Genomic DNA, 25,780 nt, shown 5'->3' with positions numbered 1-25,780 from the left:
GCTTAGGGTAGCTTTAGGCTTTTTACACATCATTTGTGTCCATAAAAACATTACTCCAGCTTTGCATATACTTCATTTTCTGTCTGTTAGTTATTTGGTTTGATGTGTAGATGTAATTTTCCAATTTTAGCCCAATTCTTATTTAGTATTTTGTCACCCAAGAGCATTTCCACAACTCTCATCAGTACCAATCATAGAATTAGATTGAGCAGTTTCTGAATTCAGAATATAAAAGGGGATATATCAGGATATTTCTCTGAGTGTACTAGAATGATAGACTTTATTCTATCCATGATTTTGATCTGTAGCAAGGCTCATTTCTCTTGATTCTCTGGACTATTTAGAATTTGATGGGTTATTTTAGGTAGGGTGGTTTTTTGTTGTTTCTCATTTATATTTTCACAGCTGGAGTTAGCAAGTTTTGGAAAGAAAATTCAATTAACCTTTTGGTTATTCATTCTATAATCTTTGGATCAGTCTGTGGCATTTATGACATGGGCAATATCATATCAGAGAATGGCTATATGTATATGAAATGTGATCTTTACAGTCTGTCAGATCTTTGTATCCCAGCAGTAGTTTAACAGAATTGCATTAGCTTCAGATTGGCTTTAATGTTTCCACAGCTTCACATGGAAGGCTCTTTGTGGATCAGTGAACAGACTATAGCACTGTACCCATACTCAAAAGAGCTTTTGTACCTCAGCAAAATGGAAAGATAAACACTGCACACAACACCTAAATATATCAAAGACAGTCTGCTCTGAAATTTTCTAGTTTTTTTGGCTTTTCACACAAACGTGTAAAAAGTTTTCATGTATCCTGTCATCATATCATGTGAACAAATTAACTTCACAAGCAGAAATAAATTAATATTCCTTCTGAGAAGGTAGTAATCTTCATCATAATTTATTCTCAAAATCTGTGAGATTCTTCGAGCAATTGACTCCCACAAAATTGGAATCATCATGGGTAGAGCAGATAGAGAAGCCTGTAGTTATGTTTGTCTGGCACTCACATAATCTCTTCTTTTGATGCCCTTACCAGCTTCATGAAACCTTAACCATTTGTTTAGATACAACTCTTTTTCTATCTCAGGCTCAATTCATGGTGTCAAGCTTTTATCAAAATGAGATTAGAAAACACAAAGCACTTTCTCAAAGGTGCATTTCTTCTGTGAAGAATCTTTTCTTTGAAGATCTTTTATGCAGAAATGTAATGCAGACTTTTATCAGAAGGACACAAATGCAGTCATTTAGCTGACTGCACTGCCTCTGGGAAAAAATGACATGGATGTAAGTCTGGAAACTCAACCGTATGTGTTTGCTATACTGTCATTAAGAATATGCTGGTAAAATTGCTGCACTTTCTATTTCCATTGGGTAGCTCCCATTTCCTTTCTCTGTAGTAATGTTATCACTCAAATTTCTAGAAATGGTTGGAAAAGGTGTGAAGGATGCCGTAGTCAACGCCACATCCTTCTTTGGTCCTATGCAAAGGGCAGCGGCCAGATACATTTCTATATCTCCGGTCTATTCTAGGGTAATTGCCTCCTTTTACTTTGTGGCAGGTACTTTGTCCTTACCTCTCTAGGAAAAACAATTTGCACAAACCTTTCACCATAAAATGCTTTGCGACAATGGGCAGGAAAATTTCCCCTACAATGGACCTCTGATGTGTGGGGAAATGCTGAGCTTCACAAACTAACAGAAACATTTCACCTAACTAAAATTTTACCTTGACTAGACTTGGACTTAGAACCATGTAGGTTTATCTAGTTCAAAATTTCCAATAGCTGTTCTGGCTTCAGTCATGACAACTCTGCCAACTCCAATGCTTTGAGTAAATTATCAAATGCTTAAGGCAAAGACTTCCTTTACCTGTATGTAAAGGATTTTTTTTTTTTCAAATATGCATTGCTTTTTTGGAGTTTGGATTCATGGGTGTTTGTTTTGTCCATTTACATCCCAGCATTGCTTGGCATTACTGTTTTCCATTCTGCCTTCCAGAATAGCAAAAATCACTGCCAGTCTAGTATTATGGCTATAGAAAAAGGTAAATTCAGCTATCTCAGATTAACCAGAGTAAGACTGTGCCTGTGCCTGTGGCCAGCATGGTCCTCACTCTCTTAGAGCTTCACAACTCTTGTCAAACCCATTTCTTGTGGGGTAATAATTCTTAGCATGGACACAGACCAAATTTGTTGAAGTTGTACATATGAAAGTAAGGGAATGGAGGGAGGTGTTCCAGCACTGAACTTGTTCTTGCTCAAAGCAGAAATTTTTCATTAGGAAAAAGAAGGAAAGGATAAAGAACTTAAGCAAACCCCAATATACTGAGATATTTGGTAGACCACATTTTTTTCACTTAAAATTCAAGCTGCTTATCAAAGCTATAAACATTGTACAACTTGTCATATGTAAGACTGTGTCAGAGCTTTTAGTCTGCATACTTTATCCTTTGACAGATAACCTACAGAAAAGGGAATAGTATTGCAAGAAAACATAAGAAACTCTTAATTGATATTGCATTAATGCCAATCTGTGCCTTGTAGTATATTTTTTATATATTACATTACAAAATTTCATTACAGGAATGTGAGATTTTACTAATCTTTTCTTTCCTTTCTTGAATTCATTTCCAGCCCAGAGTAAGTAATTTTGTATCAGTCTAATAAAAGGTCTCACTAAAATCCAAGTAGATTTTTCTTGTTAGGAAGAGGCATGTACATTCCTGCTGAGTTTTACTCCTGTTTGCTGAGTCTCCGTTATGAAGTGCCTGACTCTCACTGCTTCATGCTATACTGATTCTTCACAAGACTGGAAACAGCATTCCTTTTTTTATGTGCTTCCATTGCAAGAACTGGAATATGAGAAGTGATTGTTCCCTAATGAGTTTGAAATTTACCCCTTTCCTAAGTAATAATTTGCCTTTATTAGTAGCCAATTGCCAACCAATGGAGCTGCCTCCTGATTGGAGCTCCATTGAACTCAGTGGCAGGAATCCCTTTTCAGATGTGATTCAGTGGAGCTCTGCAGTGGCACTGGCATTATCTGAGCATGCATATTTACAAGACTGAGGTCTGATTACAGCTGTGAATATGCATTTCTTTAGATAGTCTTTAACTAGAGAGATCCCAAAGACTCAGTTAAGAAAAAAAGAGATCCAGAGAGTAATTTAGCACTTTGTTCCTCTGTGAAGTGCAGAGAGAGTTGAAATTTTGCATGTTTGAACCTCAGAATCGAAAAGAAAGAAGCAGAGATCTCTCTTCACTCACAAGTGAGCATCCCAGTTTTATTTATTGCTCATACTTTGCCTACCTTACCTTTCATTCCTTAAGCACATACAGGTTAGCAACACTCGTTATAAGCAAAGGATTTTTTTTCCCCAGAGACTGAGACAATTCAGTAGAGAAAAACAAGGCAATAGATCTCAGGCTTGTAAGATGGAAGATGCTTCATTGTTTTCAGCTCCAATGCTGATTTCTGGTTCTCAGCCACCTTTCTCTTGTCCATTTTTAAAAAAAGCCCCCTCACTTCTCATCTTAAGAGACCAGGCTGTAGGTTCAGCCTCTTTTGTGGTTCTTCCTCTCTGTGCACACTCTAATATTCATTCTTCCTTTCTCGGTTATTTCCTACTAAGAAACAAGCCTCATTCTGTGAGTGTAAGAAGGAATAGAATAATTAGTGTTATGGGATGTGCACACATCAAGTCCAACACATTGAAGACAATGATGGAGGCTGGATGTTTATTGTAGCAGTTTCTTATGCTTTCCTTACCTTAGCCTGGGGAAGTGCTCTCCTGCTTGCTTAGGGTGTGGAAGTAAATTTTTTGACTGAGCTGCTAACTTTTCCTGACAGTATCACTGGGTTGGGTAATATAAATAGTTGAACTAGTGCTTGCAGTTAACTTATGGCAAACCAGTTCAGTTAGAGCTCTTCTACTTGCGAGCTTCCAGCAAGGGCTATACTACAACCAACCTCTATGTAGACATGAAGTAAATGTTAAAGACATATTGAAAAATGGTATGCAAACACACCATCCAGACATAGTCTACATGTGCATTTTTAGCAAAGTTTGTTGTCTTTGATGTGCAGTTCTTTCTGGACCCACAACTTTTTACTCACAGTTTCATGCAAGCAAGGCAGGCAATCAGCAATTTTGTGGCAATCAGAGCTGCCATTTCCCATGATTCTGCTGCAAATTCTACAGGATTTGGTGTTCCTTTGAAACTCAAGTCCCTGGTGTTAAGGGATAACATGAATATTTAGAAGCAGAGGGAGAAGGGAAGGTAAATTTTTGTCCTTTTTTTGCAGGACAGTGACTCACTTTCTCTTTTTTCCATTGCAGGTATGACATCATGAACTTGCAGTACATAGAGCCCAATCGCTATGACTACGTCCTCATTGGGACCTGGCATGAGGGTGTGCTCAACATCGACGACTATAGGATTCAGATGAATAAGAGCGGAATGGTCCGATCAGTGTGCAGCGAGCCTTGCTTGAAGGGCCAGATTAAGGTGTGCCTCAGACACTTACTTTCTGCTGTAGAAATGTGAATATCCAGTTTGTATTTTTCCCTAAACACAAGCAAGCTTCTTTTTAAGCCAAGGGATAGGACCTCCTTTTCTTAAGGAAAGCCAAAATTGTAGAAAGACTCCTAGATTAATATTTTTCTTTAATGATCCCATATACAGGCCCGTGTTTTCTAAAATTACCCTTTGTAGGGATGTAGAATCTTCTAGTGTGACAGGATTTGAATTTCACCTTATGTGAGAAAGAACATGATTTTCACTTAGTCATTGCCTACAACATTCAGTGGCTGTGATTCACTTGGGGGCTGATCCTGAAAATATCGTGACCCATGGGAATCCACTATTTTGTTCCAGCAATAACACCTGCAAGGAAAAGTCAAAAAAAAAAAAAACAAAACCAAAACGAAGCCTATTTGTATCTCATGTTCACAACAGGAGGTATGGAAACACAAATGAAATCACTCTATGTTTACCAAACAGTAGCACTCGCATCAGGCTACAAATAATTTGCCACCTGTCATGTCTGGATGACATAAAGACATGTTCCACCACTATCAAAATGGTATGGATGTAGTAAGTTTAAAATGGCAAGAAGCCCATTCAGGAAAATCTCCTTAAAGCAGACTTTCCTTTCTATATTCATTTAATAAGCACATTTGCAGCTTTTTATTTCTATATTGCTACTCTAAGCAATAAGTGATTGATGATTTGGCAAAGACACAGTGACATAATCCAGCAATCTTGGAGAAGAAACATTGTTGGTATTTACTACCCTCCAAAACATCTTTTCCCTGTTTTTGAGATTGTGCAGTTTGTGTATGTGTGTATATGTAAACACCAAGCATACAAAATGCCAGCTTCATCTCTCTGAAGTCTATTGGACTCTCTCCATAGACTACAGGAGGAAATGTTAACTAAAAAAGCCCACAAATACAGTATTCAATAAACAAACATTTTGCATTTCACTACTGTAGTTATCTTTGCATATAGTTGGATAGGAAGATCCTGAAAAGAAGGTTGGATTTCTCCTTCCTGACAAACGGGGCCAGAGTCTTTGTCAGAGCCCCATGAGCTGGAGATATCCTTAATCTTTCTTTCAGCCTCAGGGTAATGAAACTAGGAGTCAAGACAAGGAAAACATCTTTTCAGCATTGGATCATTACAGTTAGCAGCACTCGCAGTGAAGAAAGAAAGCTTTCAGAGACATTTGTCTCTAAAAGAGCTGTTTGCTCAGTCACTGCATAATGGTTTTCTTTTCTGCTAGGAACCAATACATCCTTTTAGCAGTATGTTTTTTAATTTGCTCTTATTTAAATTTCTATTTACACTTGTGTATTGAGCCCCAAAGAGACTTCCATGTAAACTGGAATTTATGTGTATGTGAATGTGCTTGTGTGTAGATGTAAATACATATGTATTATGCATGAATCTCTCTTTGTTCTAACCCTTGACTTTGTTTACTGTTTTTTACCACTCAATAGATATCAAGTGTGGGCTGAACTACTTGTTCTGACCTCAACCCCCTCTCAGATTAAACCTCAAATTTGATTGCAAATACGACACTAACCATGCCTGTGTACCAAAGGGATAATTGTTTCGTATTTTTAACTCAGAACTGCTCTCACCAAAACAAAATAGAGTTGTCCCTAGAGATTATCCTTGAACTCCTAAACATAAATTTTAATATACAGGGTTAGATACAAAATCATGATTCATGTTTTCTAGCTGTTTGAAATGTGCCATACACAGGAATCCTGTCATATTTTAAACAGCACATGTGTTATGTGTTTGCTGGGGGGGCTTCTTTGTTGTCTTATAGAGGATTATAACTGAGGATGTATTTTGCATTGCAGGTGATCAGGAAAGGAGAAGTGAGCTGCTGCTGGATTTGTACTGCTTGCAAGGAGAATGAATTTGTTCAGGATGAATTCACATGTAAAGCCTGTGAGCTTGGCTGGTGGCCGAATACTGACCTGACAGGTACGGACGTGTCCCTCCAAACACATTCCCTTCCTACAGAGCACAAGGAGAATGCTCTGTGGTGGACAGTAAGGTGGCAGCATGCAGAGATATTAAAAGTACATACTTGGACACATAGTCCAGTGCAGTTTAGAGTGAGTGAAAAGTGTTATGTCTTTTGGCTTAGTGGCACAGCAGTGACAGTAATGACAGCAAAATTTCTACCAAGAAGAAACGTCATAGTCTGTTCCTCACCTTCAGCTAGCACTGATAAAGCAATAATAAAGCTGCTAAGACTGCTAATGAACTCAGCAGCATTTGCTGCAATCTAGCAGTGACTATCACAAGAGTTCAGTGCACTCTTGTCATATTGACTTGATACTCTTTCTGATCATTCTACCATGCAATTAGTAATAATTTTTGCAGTATTTCAGGCCATTCAGTAACTGATTACTGGACTGTTCATATAAAGATCATTCTCACTGTACCCACCAGCAAGAGGAATTTCAACAAAATCCTGAGAAAAGCTGGCTGAAAAGAGCTTGAATTTGTCTCCCTTGTGTATATGCTTTTGATGAATTGCATGTTATGGCATCTTTCTGTTTATTTTGTACCTATCAAGGTCAACCTAAACACCTGCTCTGGGCTTTGCCAGCAACCCTTACCCCAAGAAAATAAATATAACACATTGAGAAGCATCACCCTGACCTTAACTTTTGCTTTGTTTCACTGTAAGACTACTGGCACCTCTGTCCCATATCACATCTGCAAATCTTGGATGCCACTATTCAGCAGGGCATCATTCCTAGTCAGAGGAACAATCTGATCACCTAGCTGAAGAACAAATGTGCAACTTATCACATCTTTGTCTGGCTGGCAACTAGGTACTGATGCAACATTTAACATATAGATGAAGTCCTCAAACTTTGATTAAATTGTTCCAAGAGATACTTTAAGCTAGCCACTGAAGCCAAATGAGCTTTCAGAGGATGTCTTTTGAGAGGGAAAGCTTGCCACATCTCCAGCTAAAAACATATTATTAATCACAATAGACTAGGAAACCCGACACATTTTCTATCTTGGTTTTCCATGGAAAATAAGCTATGGCCATGTCCCAGATGCATGCATAACTGTCTATATCCTATTACTCTCACTCCAACGCTCCCACCTTCCCACTCCCACCCCTGCCTCAGCCCTGCTCTGGTGTGCAGCTGAACCTAGAAACAGATTTATCAGGATATAGAAATCTTAGTGATCATTCAGTTCCTTCAAGTTTCATGTAAGTGGGTTGTAGGAAGAGGAGTTCATGAAAAATACCTTCCATAAGGGTCTCAATTGTGGGAAAAAAATCTTATTTTACTAGAAACCAGAAAATCCACAGAACCTTTCATAAATATCCTGACCATTGGAAGAGCTCATATTTAATTCCCACCTCCTAGGACATCGGTGTCCATTAATTTTAAAGCAGATATCCATAGACAAACAGGTTTTGTTGGTCTTGAAGGTTCACAGAATTGTTTATATCTACTCTTCAGGGAAGAAAATGGGGACTTCTTAATCAATAAGGCAGAACAAGAACCTAGTGAGAGATCAATGTGCGCTTGAAAGAACATGGTTCAGTGCTACCAGCTGTTCAAAGTAGCTCAAAAGGGGTCATGTCAAAATGACAGGCACTGCTGAAAAGAGTTGAAGAAAGCATCAGTGCTGGAAAAATCTCAGGGGCATGTTGCAATCTATTAACTTTTAATGAAATCAGTAGATGACCTGCTGATTTGTGTTTCTTCTCAGCAAGGAGACTGGACTGATGCTGTTATAAAATCACAGAAACGCCAGCCAAATGACAGCTTAGCCATTGACTGATTTCCTAGAGAACATTGAAATGGCAGTCTGCTCCCGCACAGCTTCTTTGGTCTGTTTTATTGAGGAAAAAACCTTCTTTCTTTTAAACCCCTGAAATTCATTTACTTGAACTGTAGTACGAAGTACAAAGTTGTGAAGCTGATGCCATCCTAATCCTTAGAAAAGGGTGATTTAGATAGATAAACTCTGGCTCTTGAACTTTGTGGGAGTCACCATTGGTATAATTTAATTTGAAATTCTCTTTTCTTGCCAGGACTCCAATCAAATGTCTTTTTATAGCTTGATTTTATGTGTTGTATTCATACCCTGATAGTCATCTAGACACAGACGGTAATATCTCAAAGTTCAGATTATTTTTCTCTTTGCCTTAAATCTTAAATGCTAAACACGTACACAGTTTTAGTCCCATTTTGCATCACAGATGGAGGCTCTAAAATCCTTAATCCCTTTAAGAAACGTGAAGCACATACAACCCATTTCCTATGACATGCTTTTCAAGGTGCTCATTCTCTCCATTTGAAATCAGTCTCTGTTGCTGAGCAATCCTTTCCTGATATTTTAATTTCATTTCTAAATGTAAACAAATTTTTTTAGAGTGCTTCTCCTAAATATGAGTTCAGTGGAGTCAGCAGGCGCAAGGGATTTCTCACCGCAGATGATGAAAACCTGACCTGACAAATAGTCAGTAAAGCCAGCACCTTAGGCCTTGTGCCAAGAGAAGAGATATCTTTTATGGTACCAGAATATAACATAAGAAGGATGAATGTCAAGCTAGTAAACCTAGTTTACATAAATAATCTTAAATAAGCAATAAATCAAGATAGGACAGGAACTTTTATAGATTTATGAAATTAATCATAAAGTTTTAGGGCCATCAGTTACCTGCGATGTGCTAATGACCTCAGACAACATCACAGATTCTTTTATTGGCCTTGCACTAATAATATAATAATTACAAAAAATAATCGATTATCCTTCTGATCTTGGAAATCATTCACGGTTAAAGTGCAGGGAAAATAGTAGATGAAAGCTACCAGACAGCTTTTTACTAGAAAATTTTAACTGTGAAGCTTTTGCCACTTATTCTCTGTTTTTTTGAAGTTTGGATTAGTTGTTATGGGGTTTGGTTTTTTTTGTTTTGTTTGGTGTTTTAAAGTCATATGTACACAATTTCCTGGATATCCTCCCCCAGTCTCAACAAGGTTCCAGAGCCCACCTCCTCCTAGCTGGGAAATGACTGACCTTCACAGGTGTTGACAACTAACAACTGTTAGCTAATAGTAAGCAGTGCTGGAAACTTTCTGCATTGTTTGTAGAACATGTGGTTCTTGGGCTTGCTGGTGCACAGGAATTACACTGATTTAATGAAACAGATTTCTGAGACGTTATGCAGGATAAGCTTAAAGAAATGATAGGCTTAACTACCATGTTGCATCTGTGCTAAGGCTCTGAAAATATAGTTTAAAATGGAATAATGTATGTCTTGATGTTGCTAAGCTTAAACCCCATATTGAAACTTAACCCTTCCAACAACCACCGACCAACTTCTTGTTTAAGAGGAGCTTTGCATATATTAATCAATGAACGGGAGCTTCTGATCCTTAGTCTTGTTTTAAATTATAGGAGCTAGCTTCCCCTCAGGGTAGCTGAGGCCAATGGCCAGAGATTTCCACTTTTAATAAAGAGCTTTTCCTCCATACCTCACCATAAAAATACTGTCTGAAAGTACTTGTTTCCTCACCTATCTGAGTCTTGAACAGACCACCTTGAGCAAAACAGAATTCCTTTCTTTAAAAAATAAGACCTCCAGTTGCAACTGCTCTAATTTCTATTAGTTTTGATGTTACAAGCATGTGTAACAACAATAGCCGTAGTGAAGTCAGCCTGGTGTCCTTAATGACAAAGTGTCCAGAATTATAGGACCTTTTTCAGTTCATATGACATTGGCAGACATTCAAAGTTCAAGCAGAAATTTTCCATGTCAGGACTTTGCCTTGGGCTGATTTTTTTTTTTTTTTAGATTTCAAGAAAAAAACATTTTTTCTCCATCTGTTTCTCAAAACTAGGTTACAGTAAAACTGTTCCACCCTGATCCAAAATCCAGATCTCTGCTTACTTCTCTATTATTTGGAAGGAAAGAAGTTTACATTACAGTAGAGTTATCACTTGGTAATTTTTTGTCACCCTGTGGAAAATGCACACAAATTAAGTAAAACTGTGTATCTCAGAAGTTTTTAGTTCATAGACGGTTTCTGCAGATACACTCCATACTGAGGAGGAAGGGTCTGAGCACAACTTCTGCCCATCACAATGTCAGAGCCCTTGCTAAGGTTTAGTGACAAAACTGAGAGAAAAAAATGCATCTCTCAGAAGCTTGCTGACACCATCCCCTTTTTCCGGCTCTTCTCAGCTGTGTCCAACAACTCAGACAGGCAGAATCGACGAGCAGCCAGTCCAGGTTGTGAACCAGATGTGGACCAGATGTTTGTAATGGAGACATTTGGGTGGAGAGGAGGTTAGGAAAAAAATTAACTGGAAGAGGAACTGAGATGGGGATGGCTAGGAACTGGGGGGAAAGATACTTGAGAGGTAGGAGAAGGCACAGAAGGTGAGCTGGGTCCAAGGGAAACTGTAGGAGGAAAGAAACAAGAAGTAGAAGAAGCCATGGATACTTTTTTGGATAAAAAAAGTGCTAAAGAGATTAGAAAATGCCAGAATGAAGGTTTTCAGTAACATCTTCTAAACCATAACATCTTATTAACACAAGGGATTTTATTTTCTCTGTAATGTTTATTGCTGGAATTATTTCTTCAGTACAGCGAGGAAGGTATCTAGAGACTGTTTTAACTTGAGTGTGGGAGAGAGCAGTTAAGTACCGTCTTAACAGATACCTGTATTTGCACGCCTTTACTAGTCATAGAGGAGAGCTTTTCCAGTTATTTTTTGAAGGTATGCATATTCTTTGGGTTTGATTTTTCCAAGAGAATTAAATTACGTTATTTAGTGGAAAAACAATGAGTATAGGGTTTGATAATATAAGAATAAGTTAATGTTAAGAGAAAAAAAGTATAAATATACTAAGAAGGTACAGCATCCATGGTATAGTTTCATTACAATTTTGGATTTATTTTTATTTTTCTGTCCATAGATCCCTAATTAACTTATATTATGTATAGAATCACCTTCACAAAAATGCAGTGGGTCAAAATATAATGATTTTGTTTAGGATTAAAATAAGTTAACCTGAGGAGGTCAAAACGCTGCTCATTCTGATTTGTAACAATCCTTTCCCTGCTGAAATGAAAAGATGGTGCTGAGTTTGTCTGAATTCTGTTCCCAGATTTGCCTTAGATATGCTGGGCTTGTAAGCAGGTATCTCAAGAAAAATTATGAAAAATTTCTAAATCACATTTCCAGTTGTAGCATCATGAGTAAATTTTGGGACAACCAAAACTGATGTGTGTTTTTTGAATATATTTCATCCAAACTTCTCCATGCTGCGGTTTATTCCTTTGTAAAATGGCTTTAGCAATCCATGGCACACGGGCTTAAGCTAATGTTTGGATTACACTGGGATACAGGAAAAAAAGTTCTTCAAGCAGCTACCTTTCTAACACTCTGTTTCTCTTCTGTACACTGCAGGCTGTGAACCCATCCCTGTAAAGTACCTCCAGTGGAGCAATATAGAGTCTATTGTGGCTGTGGTCTTTTCCTGCCTGGGGATCCTGGTCACCATGTTTGTCACCCTTATCTTTGTGCTCTACAGAGACACCCCTGTTGTCAAGTCCTCCAGCCGAGAGCTCTGCTATATTATCCTTGCTGGCATCTTTCTGGGTTACGTCTGCCCTTTCACCCTTATAGCCAAACCCACCACAACATCCTGCTACCTCCAGCGCCTTTTAGTGGGCCTCTCCTCTGCCATGTGCTATTCTGCCCTTGTGACCAAAACCAACCGCATTGCACGCATCCTGGCAGGCAGCAAAAAGAAGATCTGCACCCGCAAGCCACGTTTCATGAGTGCATGGGCCCAAGTGGTCATTGCCTCCATTTTGATCAGCGTGCAGCTGACACTGGTGATCACGCTGATCATCCTGGAGCCCCCCATGCCCATCCTCTCCTACCCCAGCATTAAGGAAGTTTACCTTATCTGCAACACCAGCAACCTAGGTGTCGTGGCTCCTGTGGGCTACAACGGACTCCTCATCATGAGTTGCACATACTATGCCTTCAAGACTCGCAATGTGCCTGCCAACTTCAATGAGGCCAAGTACATTGCATTCACCATGTACACCACTTGTATCATCTGGCTGGCCTTCGTGCCTATCTATTTTGGGAGCAACTACAAGATCATCACGACCTGTTTTGCAGTGAGCCTGAGCGTGACAGTGGCACTGGGGTGCATGTTCACTCCTAAGATGTACATCATTATAGCCAAGCCTGAGAGGAATGTCCGCAGTGCCTTCACCACCTCAGATGTGGTGCGTATGCATGTCGGGGATGGCAAGGCACCTTGCAAGTCCAACACTTTCCTCAACATATTCCGGAGAAAGAAGCCAGGGGCTGGAAATCCAAAGTAAGTGGATTGACTGCAGGTACACATCTGTCTGTGTATGTCCCTCTCTTTGCCATTCTCTCTTGATTGACTGTAGCCTGCTGAATAGTAAGGTATGTAACAGTTTTTTTATCTCACATGTAGCAGAAAAGGTGGAAATAACCCTTCAGGTCTAAGCCTCACATGGATATTGACATGTTGCTTATTATCTTCTCTCCTGCTCTAAAGGCAACCCTGTACACAACAGCCTCTACCACTGGAGCAGGTCAGGCAGTGGCAGAGTAACCAAACTCCATTTGCAGCTTCTCCCATCTCTCTGTGCATGTGACAGAGACTTTATTCCCTGTTGTGCAGTTGCTCTGCGTTATTTTCAAACTGAGGTTCTATTGTAGCCTTTTGGAAAAAGGGAAAAGAAATCTATGTTTGAGTGGTTGTAAATCACACATACTTGTCTAAGGCCACTGGAATGTGTGTGTGAAAGCTGGAGATTGAACATTAGTTTTTAAGGTAGTGTTTTGTGACAGTTCTCATGATCATGATTCAAAAGCACCATCCATACTATCTCTATTTTCTATTTAATATTCAGAATTGTGACCTCTTATAGTCTTACGGTAAATTTCTCAATGTTCTCAAACCCAGCATTGGTGTGAAAGTTGCAGAAGTCAACTGATGATGAAAATGAACTTGCATCCACATCTACTGAACCTGTTATTTTCCTTGCTGATAATTAAAAGCAATCCAGATGCAGCAGAGGGGGAGAGAGAACTGTTAATTCAAACAGCATGTCCCTATGAGGAGCTGTCTGAAAATTTGTATTCTTTATTATATCTTATTGCTTTTTAATCTTTAAAGAAGGACCATAGAGCCAGACATGAGCTTAGATTATTTTTTTGTCCCAATTAAAAAAAAAAATCAAAATAATAAAGCACTAGTGAAGTCTATGCTCCTGAGCTTCCTAATGAAATTAAAATTCAGTTAATTTCCAGTTTTATGGGATCTGCTGGTTTATCTGAGTCACTTGAATTGATTTTTATTCAGTTTACATAAGAACCATTTTTATCTGTCCTCGTGATGAAGGTAATACTCTAGAAAACCCCTGCCGTGATCAATTTTGCCTTTATGCTACTTCAATTTTATTTTTTTGCTAGACAAGGGGTATGCAGAGAAGGAAATGGATACATAACTGACCCAAATATATAGCTCAGTATGCCACGGAGGCCACAATAAGACTGCCAGCTCCTGAGCTAGACAGAGGGACCAGGGAGTGACAAGCAGCCCTGGGAGCCCTCCCTGCAGGGAGATGGCCAAAAATCTTTGTAGCTCAAGAGTTTGAATTCCATGCAAATAGAGAGACGGAGCCTGATCTACCTTTCTCTCACTCTGTAGTTGGATGGGGACTCAGATGTCTGCTAGAAACTGTCTCTGCAGTGCCATCTTTGGATAACATAGTTTGATCGCTGGATAACAGCTGGATGATGTCTGTCAAGAAAAAAAAAGGACTTTTGAGTATTTAGATCATGAGAAACTTAGTAGCTAATTCTCTGTTGTGCTTATTGTTCTTCTACTTTTACAAAGAAAAAAAAAGTAATTCAAAGGTCCAAATGCAATATACTTAGAATACAGTTCTTAATATGAGAAAATATTTCATCCTTTTCAAAAGCTGAGCTTCCCTCTCAACACTGTCACCTTTAAAACACAACAGGGCTTACCTGAGCTTTTTAGCAATTTATTACATAATTTTAGTACAATATTTTTGACCTCTCTGTTGAGCCTACGTGAGTGTTATAAAGCTTTACAGAGTTTTAAGTTGCTTTTCTAAACTAAAAGCTCAATACGTAGTTAATATGCCTCTTTGTCTTAGGTTAAGCCTCCATATCTTTTATACAACCAAATTCCAACCTCTGACCTAAACCTCTTGTGCAGTTACTGTTATGTCCTTCCCCTAAACCAGCACAGGTGCAGAGGCACGCTAGGCTTGCTGATGGAGAAGGACAGAGTACCCCTCTATACATCCACATGAAGAATGGAAAGCAGTTTACTATACAAACATGCAGCTTTGGAAATAAAGTCATAAGGCAAAACAAAAAGTAATTTCAGGGCTTTGGGTTTTTTTTTTAACTCCTAGCCGAGTCCATTGCAAAGCTTATGGAGACATTGTACTGACACAGAAAAAGAAGTGTGAGTCACTGAGGAAACCAAGAAGGAAAAAGTATAATTTGCTGCAGCCTTTGAAGCACCTAGGTAGCTCAAACGTGTAGAAAGGTCCTTCCTGAAACAGGACTTAAAACTACTGGTACATGCTTAATGCCTATAAGAATGGCCTCCAGACTGATTTTCTATGATGGTTTTGGAGTTTTGTTTGTTTGTTTGTTTGTTTTTTGTTTTGGTTTTTTTTTTGGTTCCCTATCAAAGTCTAGGATTTATTTGCCAGTTTTTCCGGAATGTATGTATGTTGCTCTTGTTCTAGATTCTTCAGTTTTCCCTACCTATGGCCACATTTTTCTGTCTGTAACGGGCCAGCAGTGCTGCACTCAAAAGATTTCTGTTTCAGCTGTCTTACAACTTTTCATCTATTTACTTGTTATCCCTTCTCTCCCTTCCTAGTTTGTTTTTCTTTTTCTGCTTTCCAATTTTCATCTCTTTTCCTATCTGTATCAAACTTCTTCTCTGCTCAACCCACTGAATTCCAGTTCCTGAACGGAAAAGTGGCATCCATCTAAATTAAACTGGTGTGCAGGCATAGGGTTAAATTGAATTAGCTTTAAAAATGGAAACCAGTTTACATTTACAAGGGCAAATCAAACTTATATAGGCCTTGATAAAGCACTCACATGTAATGTTGTGCTACTATTTTAACTAGTATAACTTGGGAACCAGAGCAAGCCAAGTCACTCTTACTTTCTCCTTCCTAAAGTAGAGCAAAAGAATTAACCAAGTTAAGTCTATCAACACAGGATCTATTAGTCAAGTCAAAACCTTCAGCTACCTCTGTTGCTCATATAGAGGTCAGAAAACTCCTGTTGAAAAATGTCTGTCCCAGCATTGCCAACAGAGTTTCAGTGAAAATAAATTGCTCAGTAACACTGGTCTTCACTTAAATAACAATACACACTGACTTTACTGCTCTGTTACACTCTGAAGATGCTACATGCAGTTTCGAGGATTTGAACTTTCTCTTACTTTGATTGAATTAAAATGCAAGCAATTACAGTCAGCATTCTTTTCAATAGAGCTTGTTGGGAACTGTCCAGTGGAATACGTTTTCCCTCAGAAAATTCTGGCCCCTCAAAATGTTTCGTAGAATTAGGCTTTGATGGTAGGGATTCTGCCAGGGCCAGGGGGAATTTTTTTTCTCCCCATGGAGAGATGAAGGCATTGGGAAAGCATGAGGGAACTTCACACCAACAGTTAAAGCACTCAATTAGGTTAAGAGCATCTCCTTCACTTCCCATGTGAATGCTCTATAACTAGACTATGTAGTGTCCCAGGGTAAGTCTCCTTTCTCTGTGTTCTCATCCAGCAGTATTGTGAAACAGATGAAAAACATCCTGATGCAAACCCTAGAGAAATACTTTGTATTATTCTGTGAGAGTGCTTGAATCTGGGTCTGAGAGATCCCTTGTGAGTGTCTTCAGTACCAAGCAACTGTCAGTCTTTCCCTCTTGCCAAATGAATATTTAAATAAATATAAAAAATAGAGTAGCTCCACTGGGAGAGATGATGAGAGAGTGATATCTGTTGCCTTTATTGAAGCTTTATGGGGACGCTTATTGTTAGTTTGCTGCTTGATGGTGTTACAAGATACTGGCTGTTACAGGATGATGACCTAGCAGCATTTGTTAGGAGAGCCTTTTGAATCTAATTTTTTTTCTATCCGTAAGATTGCAACTTTTGGAGATGGATCTTGCTGTGATGATTAGCCTTGTTCTTGGCTACAAATGTTTGGTCTACAAGGGTCAATGAGCACTCCTGTACAGTATCTGTATGATCTCTTTCCTGAAGAAGCAAAGCTCCTTTCTGTACTACACACAGAAGAAAAGTATCCAGTGACACCTAAGATGATAATTCTGATGAGGGTTCAGGAAATACCTTCCCCAGTCACTGCTTCAAATGGACCCAACTCAATGTGCTGGAGACTGAAGCCAGACTTGCAGCCTTCAAGTCTGTTGTGTTGCTTTTCTGTAGTACACACACAATTCAAATAGAGTTTGAGCCTTGCAACAAGACTCACCTCTTCTCCCATGCTTCTTGCGGGCTTCAGTAGCATGAGAAGGATCAGTGTTGCAGGAGGGGAAAAAGTTCATTGTGTATCCTTGCGTAATTAGCTCCAGGTTTGGCACTGATGATTAGCTGTTGCCTCTGTCGTCACATATAAATTATTTTAAATTTATGTTTGAGACCCCAGGTCTGGACACCATTTTAATGCATTTTCAATCAGAGTAGGTAAGGATTTAATTCTCAATATAAGTTCTGCAGCAAAATCTGAGTTGATAGGAAGGTCAACTAGTAAGACTCACTGAATGGTCAGAACTCCACATTAATGCATAGGCCACCTGCTTCTCCCTTATAATTTTAATGTATTTGCATTCAATTATTTTTCCTCCAGAGAGCTGTCTGCCCTCAAAAATGAATAGCTGATTTTAAATATTTCCAAACATGTGGTTTATCTTTTTAACATGTTTTGGCAATCCGTGCCTCTAGACTGCTGTCACAGCCATCCATTCTCAGCACTGCCCAGGCAGTCATCTGGACCAAGGATCTCTCAAAATGACTTTATTTTATTCCAACAAAAAGTTCCAGAAACACCAAAATGCCCTAGTACCTTCTCCCTGCCTCCTTTACAGGAGCCCATTCCTGTCCTTTGTCCTTTCTCTCTCTGTGCTGGGTCCTTACATACAGTTTCTTAACTGGTAATCATGGTTCTCAGTAACCTCTAGTAACGTCTGTTCCCTCAGCATGGCTTAGGGGAACCACCTGCTTTTTCATCTTGCCAGTTATAAAATTATCTCTAGGTATTCTTAAGTTACTCTTTCTATTTAAACTGACTTGGTGAGTTGCCATTTCATCTTGAGCTAGCTGTGCTGACAAGCCGTGTTTTTCCGGGACTCATTTCACTTGTCCACAGTGAACTATGGACTCACAGTCAACAAAGACTTTTGGGCTCTTCAGTTCCCTAATTTTCAAAGCCTCCCACAGAAACAGGGTGAGGGGAAGCTTAGCATAAGTATGTCCAGAAGGCAGTACATTTTGTTTCACTGGTTTTCATGCCAGTGGGAGGAGGCAAATGCACAGTGCAGTATGGCAAGAGCTGGAGCTTCCAGAAACAGAGAGTAAATGTTCAGCACTAAACTACCATTTAGCGTAGTATCACCATTTAGTGTAGTATCATCATCTTACAGCACTGTCAAACCAGTATAGACACGGTTGCTGAATCTAACAGGAAACAGTAGACTAACTTGCTTTGCAATTTAGAAAATTGATGCGGTGGGTAAACTCACATCTTGCAGTAGCATTGCATACACAATAAGACAGCCCTTTATTTTTACCATTACAGACCTTGGAAAACACCACATTCCAAGGTACTTTCAAGAAGACTCTTAAACCTGCTGGACCCCCACAGCCATCCTCCTAAGGCTTACCCCAGAGAGGAATGACACATTATGGAAGAGAGTTTTGAAATACCAGGCAAGATGTAAAATCCTGCAAGTGGGAAATAATACAAAGATTAAAATGAAAAAGAAAAATAGTGGGAAAAATTGTAGAGGAGAGATTGTTTATTTCAATAATCTGTTGTTTTATATCTGCCCTCTCCATTAGCCTAGCAATAAAATGTTCATGTCCCTGCTCTGTTTTTGGGGCTGACTCTGTAGACCAGTGGCGCCATGGGGCACAAAGTGATTTGCTGGTCCATGGCTTTAAGGCTCCTGGCTTCCCACCGGGGCGCAGGGCTCCAAAACCACTGGGCATTTGGTTTACCCTTGCATCACGCTCAGGGCACATCGTGGAGGAATCTGCTTCCTTTGCAGCTGTGGATACAGGTGTCTTATCTCTAACATGGCTCCCTGGTGACACAGGGAGCTGTCACCAGGAAGGCAGGTGGCACCCTGGTCTGGCCTCCCCCTGATTCATCTCCCTACTGCAGCCCTCCCTGGCATTTGCTCAGGTTCAGTATTCAGCGCAGTCCTTCACCCTTTTCTGAGGTTACAGTGCATTTGTGGGAAAGCATCTTCCGCTTTCACAAAGATAGCTGAAGGTGTTAATGTCAAACATATCTCTCTCAGTAGTTGGTATGTTTGATGGCTTTACTGGGCTGTTTACTGGTCTTAAACCATGAATGATTTTGTAGACACATAGTGCTGTGACATGTGACAGTTCTCTTGTGTATGTGATGTGAATTTCACATGAGATAATACTACAAACTCAGTCAACCTGTTCAGTCCTTGTCAGTATATTGATTTAAGTGAATATTTAAAAATCCCAGAAGACAGTTACATGGTTCCAAAGGGACTCTTAGAACTGATGTTAAAGAACGGGGAAGAAGCACAACATAAGAGGGGAGTCTGAAACATAACAATAGCAATCCTATAGCAATCTCTTCTAGCCCTGCTGCAGTTTTGTCCCTTAAATTTGGCCTATGTCATTATATCTAATATTATCCTCCATAGCCTTGAATTTTCATTTGATTGTGATGTACATATAATACAGTTCTGGCCCATACACCAAAAAGCAGAATAGTTGAAAGACTGAGCTATCACTTCCACACTTACATTCTTTCTCTTCTAAATAACTACTAAACATCATATTTATTTAATATTTATTTAATATTTATTTAATATTTATTTAAAAACAAGGCATATGTATATACCAAATTATACACCAAATCATCTGTCTGTGTATATATGTACAAAATAACCAGCCTAGATGTTACAGAGGCTTTTTTATCCTTGTAATGAGAAATAAGGGACACGGCTACATAAAGCACTGTAAGTTTTCCTTGCGAATTATAGCAGCTAAAGGGAGTCCCAGCACATGCATAACTGAGTTGATCACATATCATTTCTAGGGCAAGCTGAGGAGAAGGAGAGGGGACAGATGTACAATATGATTCAGATGTTTGTCATCAAGTAAAAGCTAAGAGGTCTGGCAGTTTGGGCTTAGTTGTCTGGGGTTTCTTCCATAACCAAGCAGAGGCTGCCTGAGACTACATTTAAGAAAAATAACTTAAAAAGCTATGAGATTCTGCATTAAAAGCAGTGGGGATAAACTGCCTTCAGATAAAACCCAGGTTATACTGAATAAGTTTACAGGATACATTGCCTTCACTCTGGGCTCCCATCCAGAATTCCGCTTCTTTTTCACCAGTTGGAGCCACATTTTATTTGTATGGTCCCTTTAAATGAGAGAGACCTGTTGTATAAGTTTTCTGCAATTTCCTCACTTTCTTTAAAGTTCTCAGTCCAGGGCAATTTTGACACTTTCATTTCATGGATATTCTCAACTTTGTTCTCCGAGGGGATTTTGACAGGACACAAATCCAAGGAATGGTCTCTGAGCGCAGTCTGCTTCTTACGAAAGGACTGCCGGAAAACTTCACTTTACAACTCCTGCTCTTGTTCTGCTGCTGTCAGGATGCTGAATCACAAAATGTTGTTTTGCTTAGGGGCACTGCTGTAGCACCAGGCAGCTTTGTATAATGAATCTCAATACTTAAGCACAATGAAGCATAGACAGTCACATCAGAGGGGAGCTTTACAGTTATGTACCATAATCTCTGCTTCCTGACTGAGGGGAAGCAAAGGCAGTACTACAGAATCCTGGGGAAAGCTAGTATCTTTCTTGGCATAAAACACAGGAATAAGGACACCACTTGTAATTTAATTTCTTGCTCGACTGGATCACTTATGGCACTTCCTTGTATTTTGGTATTTGTATACATTATTTATATCCAGTCAGGATACCACAAAAGTACACCAGCTCAATAGTGAGTGATACAAACAATTGTGTCTGGGATAAGCAAGTGCTGTCTATCTGCTTAGCACCATAATCTCACATTGTTTTGGTTAGAATTGTCACTGTGAGAAAAATAAGGAAGAAAGTTTCACCTTTTAAGAGTGTCATATAAATAAATAGGTGCATCCAGGTAAGCACCTAAACTCCTGGATATTTCTCTGTGTTACATATAAAAGTCAGATTCCAACTCTCATAAGCTCATAATTAGGAAAAAAAATAACCCCCCATCATGTTTGGGGTGATGCTCTGAAAAATAATTTTAAAATGTGTAACAGCCATTTATTTATTTAAATCAGCTTTTTAAAATGGAAATTAAATAAAGAGCTAAAGTCTAAGTCTCCTAGAGGCTACTCCTTCCTATCCTCAAAGGTGTGATGATTTAGCCTGTGCCTCTTTTGTTCACCTCCCCAGAGCTGTAACATTTCACAATCACATGATCATTCACATACAAATACTTGCTAGAATAAACACTCAGGGATATTCACCAAGTGTTTATTTTGCAAGGGTCTCTGAGCCACCTTGAGATTTCATACATCTTTGACCTAATTTAGACGTGAACAAAAATTAGGGTACTGAAGGATATCATGTGGATCTCTTATATCCTTCCTATAAGGACAAGGCTATGAAACAGCACAAGTATCCATATAAAGTTAATACTGGAACTTGTTATTTACCTCAAATTAAGGTGTCCTAAAAATATTTTTGTTTCATCCCAGTAATTCAGTGCAAATTACAGATGTGAAATGCAGAACTGCTGCTGATTTATTTAATCCTTTTCTATGCCTAGGGACACCTAAGAGGCACACAAGAGCCCATAAAGAGGATAGCACTCTTGGATGTTTCCTCTTTCACTGATGTGAAAGACATTTTGCATTCTGGCTTGTCCACCAAGCTTATCCCTGCTTGTGATGAGCACTCTCCTTTGCTCAGGGATGCTTCATAAAGCAAAACACTGCAAGACAAACCGCAGATGCTGTGATCATATGCTGACAGAGCACCTGATTTTTAGCAAGACTCTGTAATTCATAAGTGATTCACATACCCCCAGAGAGAGAAGATGGTCCATCTCTGTTAAGGGAATGCAGGCGTGTATGATTTTCCACCCTCTTAGAAATTAAGTCAGGGTTTTATTCTGATTATACAGTGTTAAACTCAGTCCTGTATTACTCTATCTTTCATTAGAAAAATATCTGCAAAGCTCTTGGTGGATGACAGCAGCACACACGTTTTATTTTCTGTGGGAAGAGGCCCACACATTGCTCTCTCAGTCGGTCAGTAATGTGTTTTGAAACAAATTTGTTAGGATGATGCCTGCTGTCACCAAGGCACAAAGACCTGACCATCCTGACTTAAACCATCACTGTAATTTGGGAATGCTCCTCACACCTCTTCCCTATGCTAAGGAAGGATTTGGAAAAATTTCTCACCAGCTTACCTAATAGCTCAGGTTAGCACCCTATCCCCACCCCTACCCCCCACCCTCCCATTTGCTCCCGGAGCTGGGAGTATTTTTGACATTGGGAATTTTACTAAGCTTTGGAAACAAAAGTCACATAGCTTCACTTTGCATATGCCTCGACAGCATGAACCACTGCCTGACTGCACTAGCCTTTGTGAGACTACAACCTGCACACCTTTGTGACTGACAGTCAGCAGCCCCGACAGGACACAGCACGCTAGCCAGGCAACTGAAGAAGCTTATTTTTCTTAAAATACCTGCAAATTCAGACACATTCATTTACAAATACCTGTATATGGATATAATGGATATGGCAAAGCAGAGGCTAAGTTCTACTCAGCCCAAAATCTGGATGTAGTCTTTGCTAAATGTCTGTCCCATAGATGCGTGTAATGGATCAATTTGATTTCTTATATTTTTGTCCTTGGTGATTTAAGAGTTTATAAAGGGAAGAGCAAGGAATTTCAAAATCTCCATCTTTGTTTCTACTTGACTTTGAGTCTTTATTTTTCTTTTTTTAGTTAGTTATGGTTTGATGCTTTTCTCATCTATCTTCTGAGATTGTTTTTCATCTGCCCCAAACACACTGAGAACCATTCACATGAAGAACAGAGATCTGATCACACTGACCTCCGTTCTCTCGATTCTCTGCGTCCCAAGGACTCTGAATGGGCAAATTCATCACTGCTAGATCTTTTTTTAGGGTTTCCAGATCAAGGTGTGGATATCTGCAGAACAGACTCCACACAGAAGACATGCGCTGTCACAGAGTCACTAATAAACATGGCCAGCATCAGAAGTTTATGTTCTCTGCTATGCCAAAGGACTCTAAGAAACCACTTTACGTGTGGGTTGAAAAGTATATGGTATCAATAGAACATCTGCCTCCACATTAAAGTTGTTAAAGATTATTTAATTTTGAAATAACAAGTCAGCTAATTCTTCAGAGCATATATGTGCTCTGGCATTCAGCCTCCCACACCTGACAAGCATAGGTTAAAAGGCATTATCACTGTAAACAGCAAACAATTGTGAAGCCTTGAAGTAATCACACAAGTTGTCAGTTTAAAGCCCACTTGAAAACTAGAAGCTCCAGGTTTTTTGTTATTGCATTATAGACAATTTACCATTTATAGCTTACCACTTCGGTTTATCTCTTCTTAAACTGTTTCCTCCTCTCTGCTCTGTGGTTCTTTTGAGGTATGCAAGACATGGCCTTCTTCCACTCTGTAAAATTAGTCTTGCAGAGAGGAAAAAAGAAAACTAATTACTGTCTGCTGGATTCCTTGAGCCAGATCTCAAGGTCAGATACACAATAATGTCAGCACCATAGAAGGTGTCCCTGATCCCCCTGGCTTGGGGAACAGGAGTGAGAGTTGTCCATTTCAGCAGCAAATCATTAGATTAGCTCAGCTGTTTTGCAGCACCACAGCCCAAGATGTCAAATCTGATCTTAAACTCTAGCAAAACAAGAGCCCCTGATCTGATTCTAGCAAATCCTCACTAGTAGATGGTTTGCTGGTGTTCGCAGTTCCAGTCTGATCAGCCCCAGAGAATCATAGGTTCAATTTAAATGACCATCTATAAGCCACCTTCTATTTATTATATCCTCTTTCTCTTTACCCAATACTATTAATCCCTCCTCATCCTTAGTGTGTTAAAGCCAGGAATGTTTGCTCTTTCTTACTCAAAAGTTCTTGTTAGTTTTCCCCTCTACTCCAATGGAAATTTTTTTTATTATGTTGTCTTTTGTCCATTTCTTTTCCTGGCATAAGCTAAATCTTCAGATGGTTCAGTTTAGCCTGTTCTGATTGGCTTGCTAGCTTTGCATTGCCAAAGAAAGGATTGTCTGAAAATTGGGACTTACTCCACATTACTTATTTTTAATGTTCCAAAGCCTCTCAAACAAGCTAACTAACCAGACAGCCAGCAGAAACAGAACCAAAAAACAAAGAATCAAACAAAAAAAAGCAAATCCCACAGTCTGTGTAAAACCCTCACAGAGAGATTATCTACCTTGAGCAGATTGACAAGTAGCTATGCTTGAAAGCATAGCCACAGCAGCACAGACAACTGCAAAAAGTGCCCAGTGAGCAGATGCGGCATGTGGGTGGCGTTAACCCTGCTGAGCCGTGGTTTCTCGAGCCCCACGTGGCAGATTAAATTCTGTGAGCACTTGTGCGCGAAGCCTAGCCATGATGATGTGTGCAAGCCAGTAGCTCCACAAGGTCCTTGGGAGTTCGTGCATGCACAATGTGGGCTCATGGGGTGCAGTGGGTGGTTGTGTGGGTGTGTGCAGTGGCAGCTTGTGTGTCTGGGCAGTACAGGCTCCTGTGGAGTACAAAGTATGGCCCCAGGCATCTCTGTGCTCTCCAGTCAGTGAGTTCTTCCTCCTTTATTTTCCCATATCCTCTGAAACATACAGTTATGTGCATGTCTTAATCCTTTGTGTTATATACACTATCTGAAAAATCTCTCCTGCCACCATCCCGGACAGCCAAGAGATTTGCTTGCGGCTACTTTGGGCTATCATAGCCTGTAAATCCACAAATGCTTTAAGCTGCCCTAAGACAGAACTGACACCCAAAGTCATCCTTCATCCCATGCCATCACTTCACTTATCCAGGGACAAGAATCTGGACAGCCATGCTGTGAACTCCAACTAGGAATTGATAGGGTTTTTTTCCCCTTTCTTTTTCTGGCATAGTTGTGACCCAGAGTAGTTGTCCCTGTCATTCTCTGCCAGTTGACTGAACAATTGCTCCAAGGGTTTGTTATGACCCGCCCCCAAAAAAGGGGAGAGGAGTAACCCAGGTTCTTATCAATAATTCCCTTGGGGTGGATTAGAGTGAAACGGCACTGAATGATCGGTGTCTGAAAACATATATAGGTAGGGTTTATTTTAACAATTTTGTTTTAACAGATATGTTAGCATTTTGGGTGTTGTCATCTATATCATATATCATATATCATATATCATAGTGATAACCCCTGGGGGGAAAATGCATAAGGGAGAGAAAGGAAAGACAGGATAAAGCTAAGGGAGAGAAAGGAAAGACAGGATAAGGCTAAGGGAGAGTAAGGGAAAGAAAAGCTGAGAGTGGACAGATGTATATAGTCACCGCCCAAGGGGTCCAGCGATGAAACTTGCTAGTTGCAGCTTCCATGTCTGTCAGTTGAAGTGGTGGCTTTGATCTGCTGGGGGTGAAGGAGGGAAGCCCCCACACTCCAGGAAGTTATGAGTTATTATATCCATGGTTAGTGCCACGGGCCGTGCCTCGAGCCTCCAGCCTCTTCCCTGGGCCCTGCACAGAGTTACTGTGTCTGGCCTGGTTCCCACCTTTTTTTTAGATTGGCAGAGGGGGGGATGGGCTGTTATGGGCTATCAGAGGTCCTGCCTTTTCAG

At 39.7% G+C, this 25,780-nt stretch overlaps 1 protein-coding gene across 6 annotated transcripts in view; it reads left to right on the top strand.

Annotated features, from left to right (window-relative positions):
• The window catches only part of GRM1 (glutamate metabotropic receptor 1), a 184,827-nt gene that overhangs the window by 142,105 nt on the left and 16,942 nt on the right, over positions 1 to 25,780 (top strand). For all 6 annotated transcript variants that reach the window (XM_027739524.2, XM_027739525.2, XM_027739526.2 and 3 more), the window contains exons 6-8: positions 4,351 to 4,519; positions 6,388 to 6,514; positions 11,996 to 12,926. In XM_027739524.2, the coding sequence (XP_027595325.1) occupies positions 4,351 to 4,519; positions 6,388 to 6,514; positions 11,996 to 12,926 (1,227 nt within the window). The remainder of the gene's footprint in view (positions 1 to 4,350; positions 4,520 to 6,387; positions 6,515 to 11,995; positions 12,927 to 25,780) is intronic.

This window comes from Pipra filicauda, unplaced genomic scaffold, assembly GCF_003945595.2.
Source record: "Pipra filicauda isolate LSUMZ 115617 unplaced genomic scaffold, ASM394559v2 scaffold42_size3861933_pilon, whole genome shotgun sequence".
Classification (NCBI taxonomy): domain Eukaryota; kingdom Metazoa; phylum Chordata; class Aves; order Passeriformes; family Pipridae; genus Pipra; species Pipra filicauda.
The sequence above is the reverse complement of the archived record's forward strand: the minus strand, read 5'-3'. Positions and strand labels throughout refer to the sequence as shown.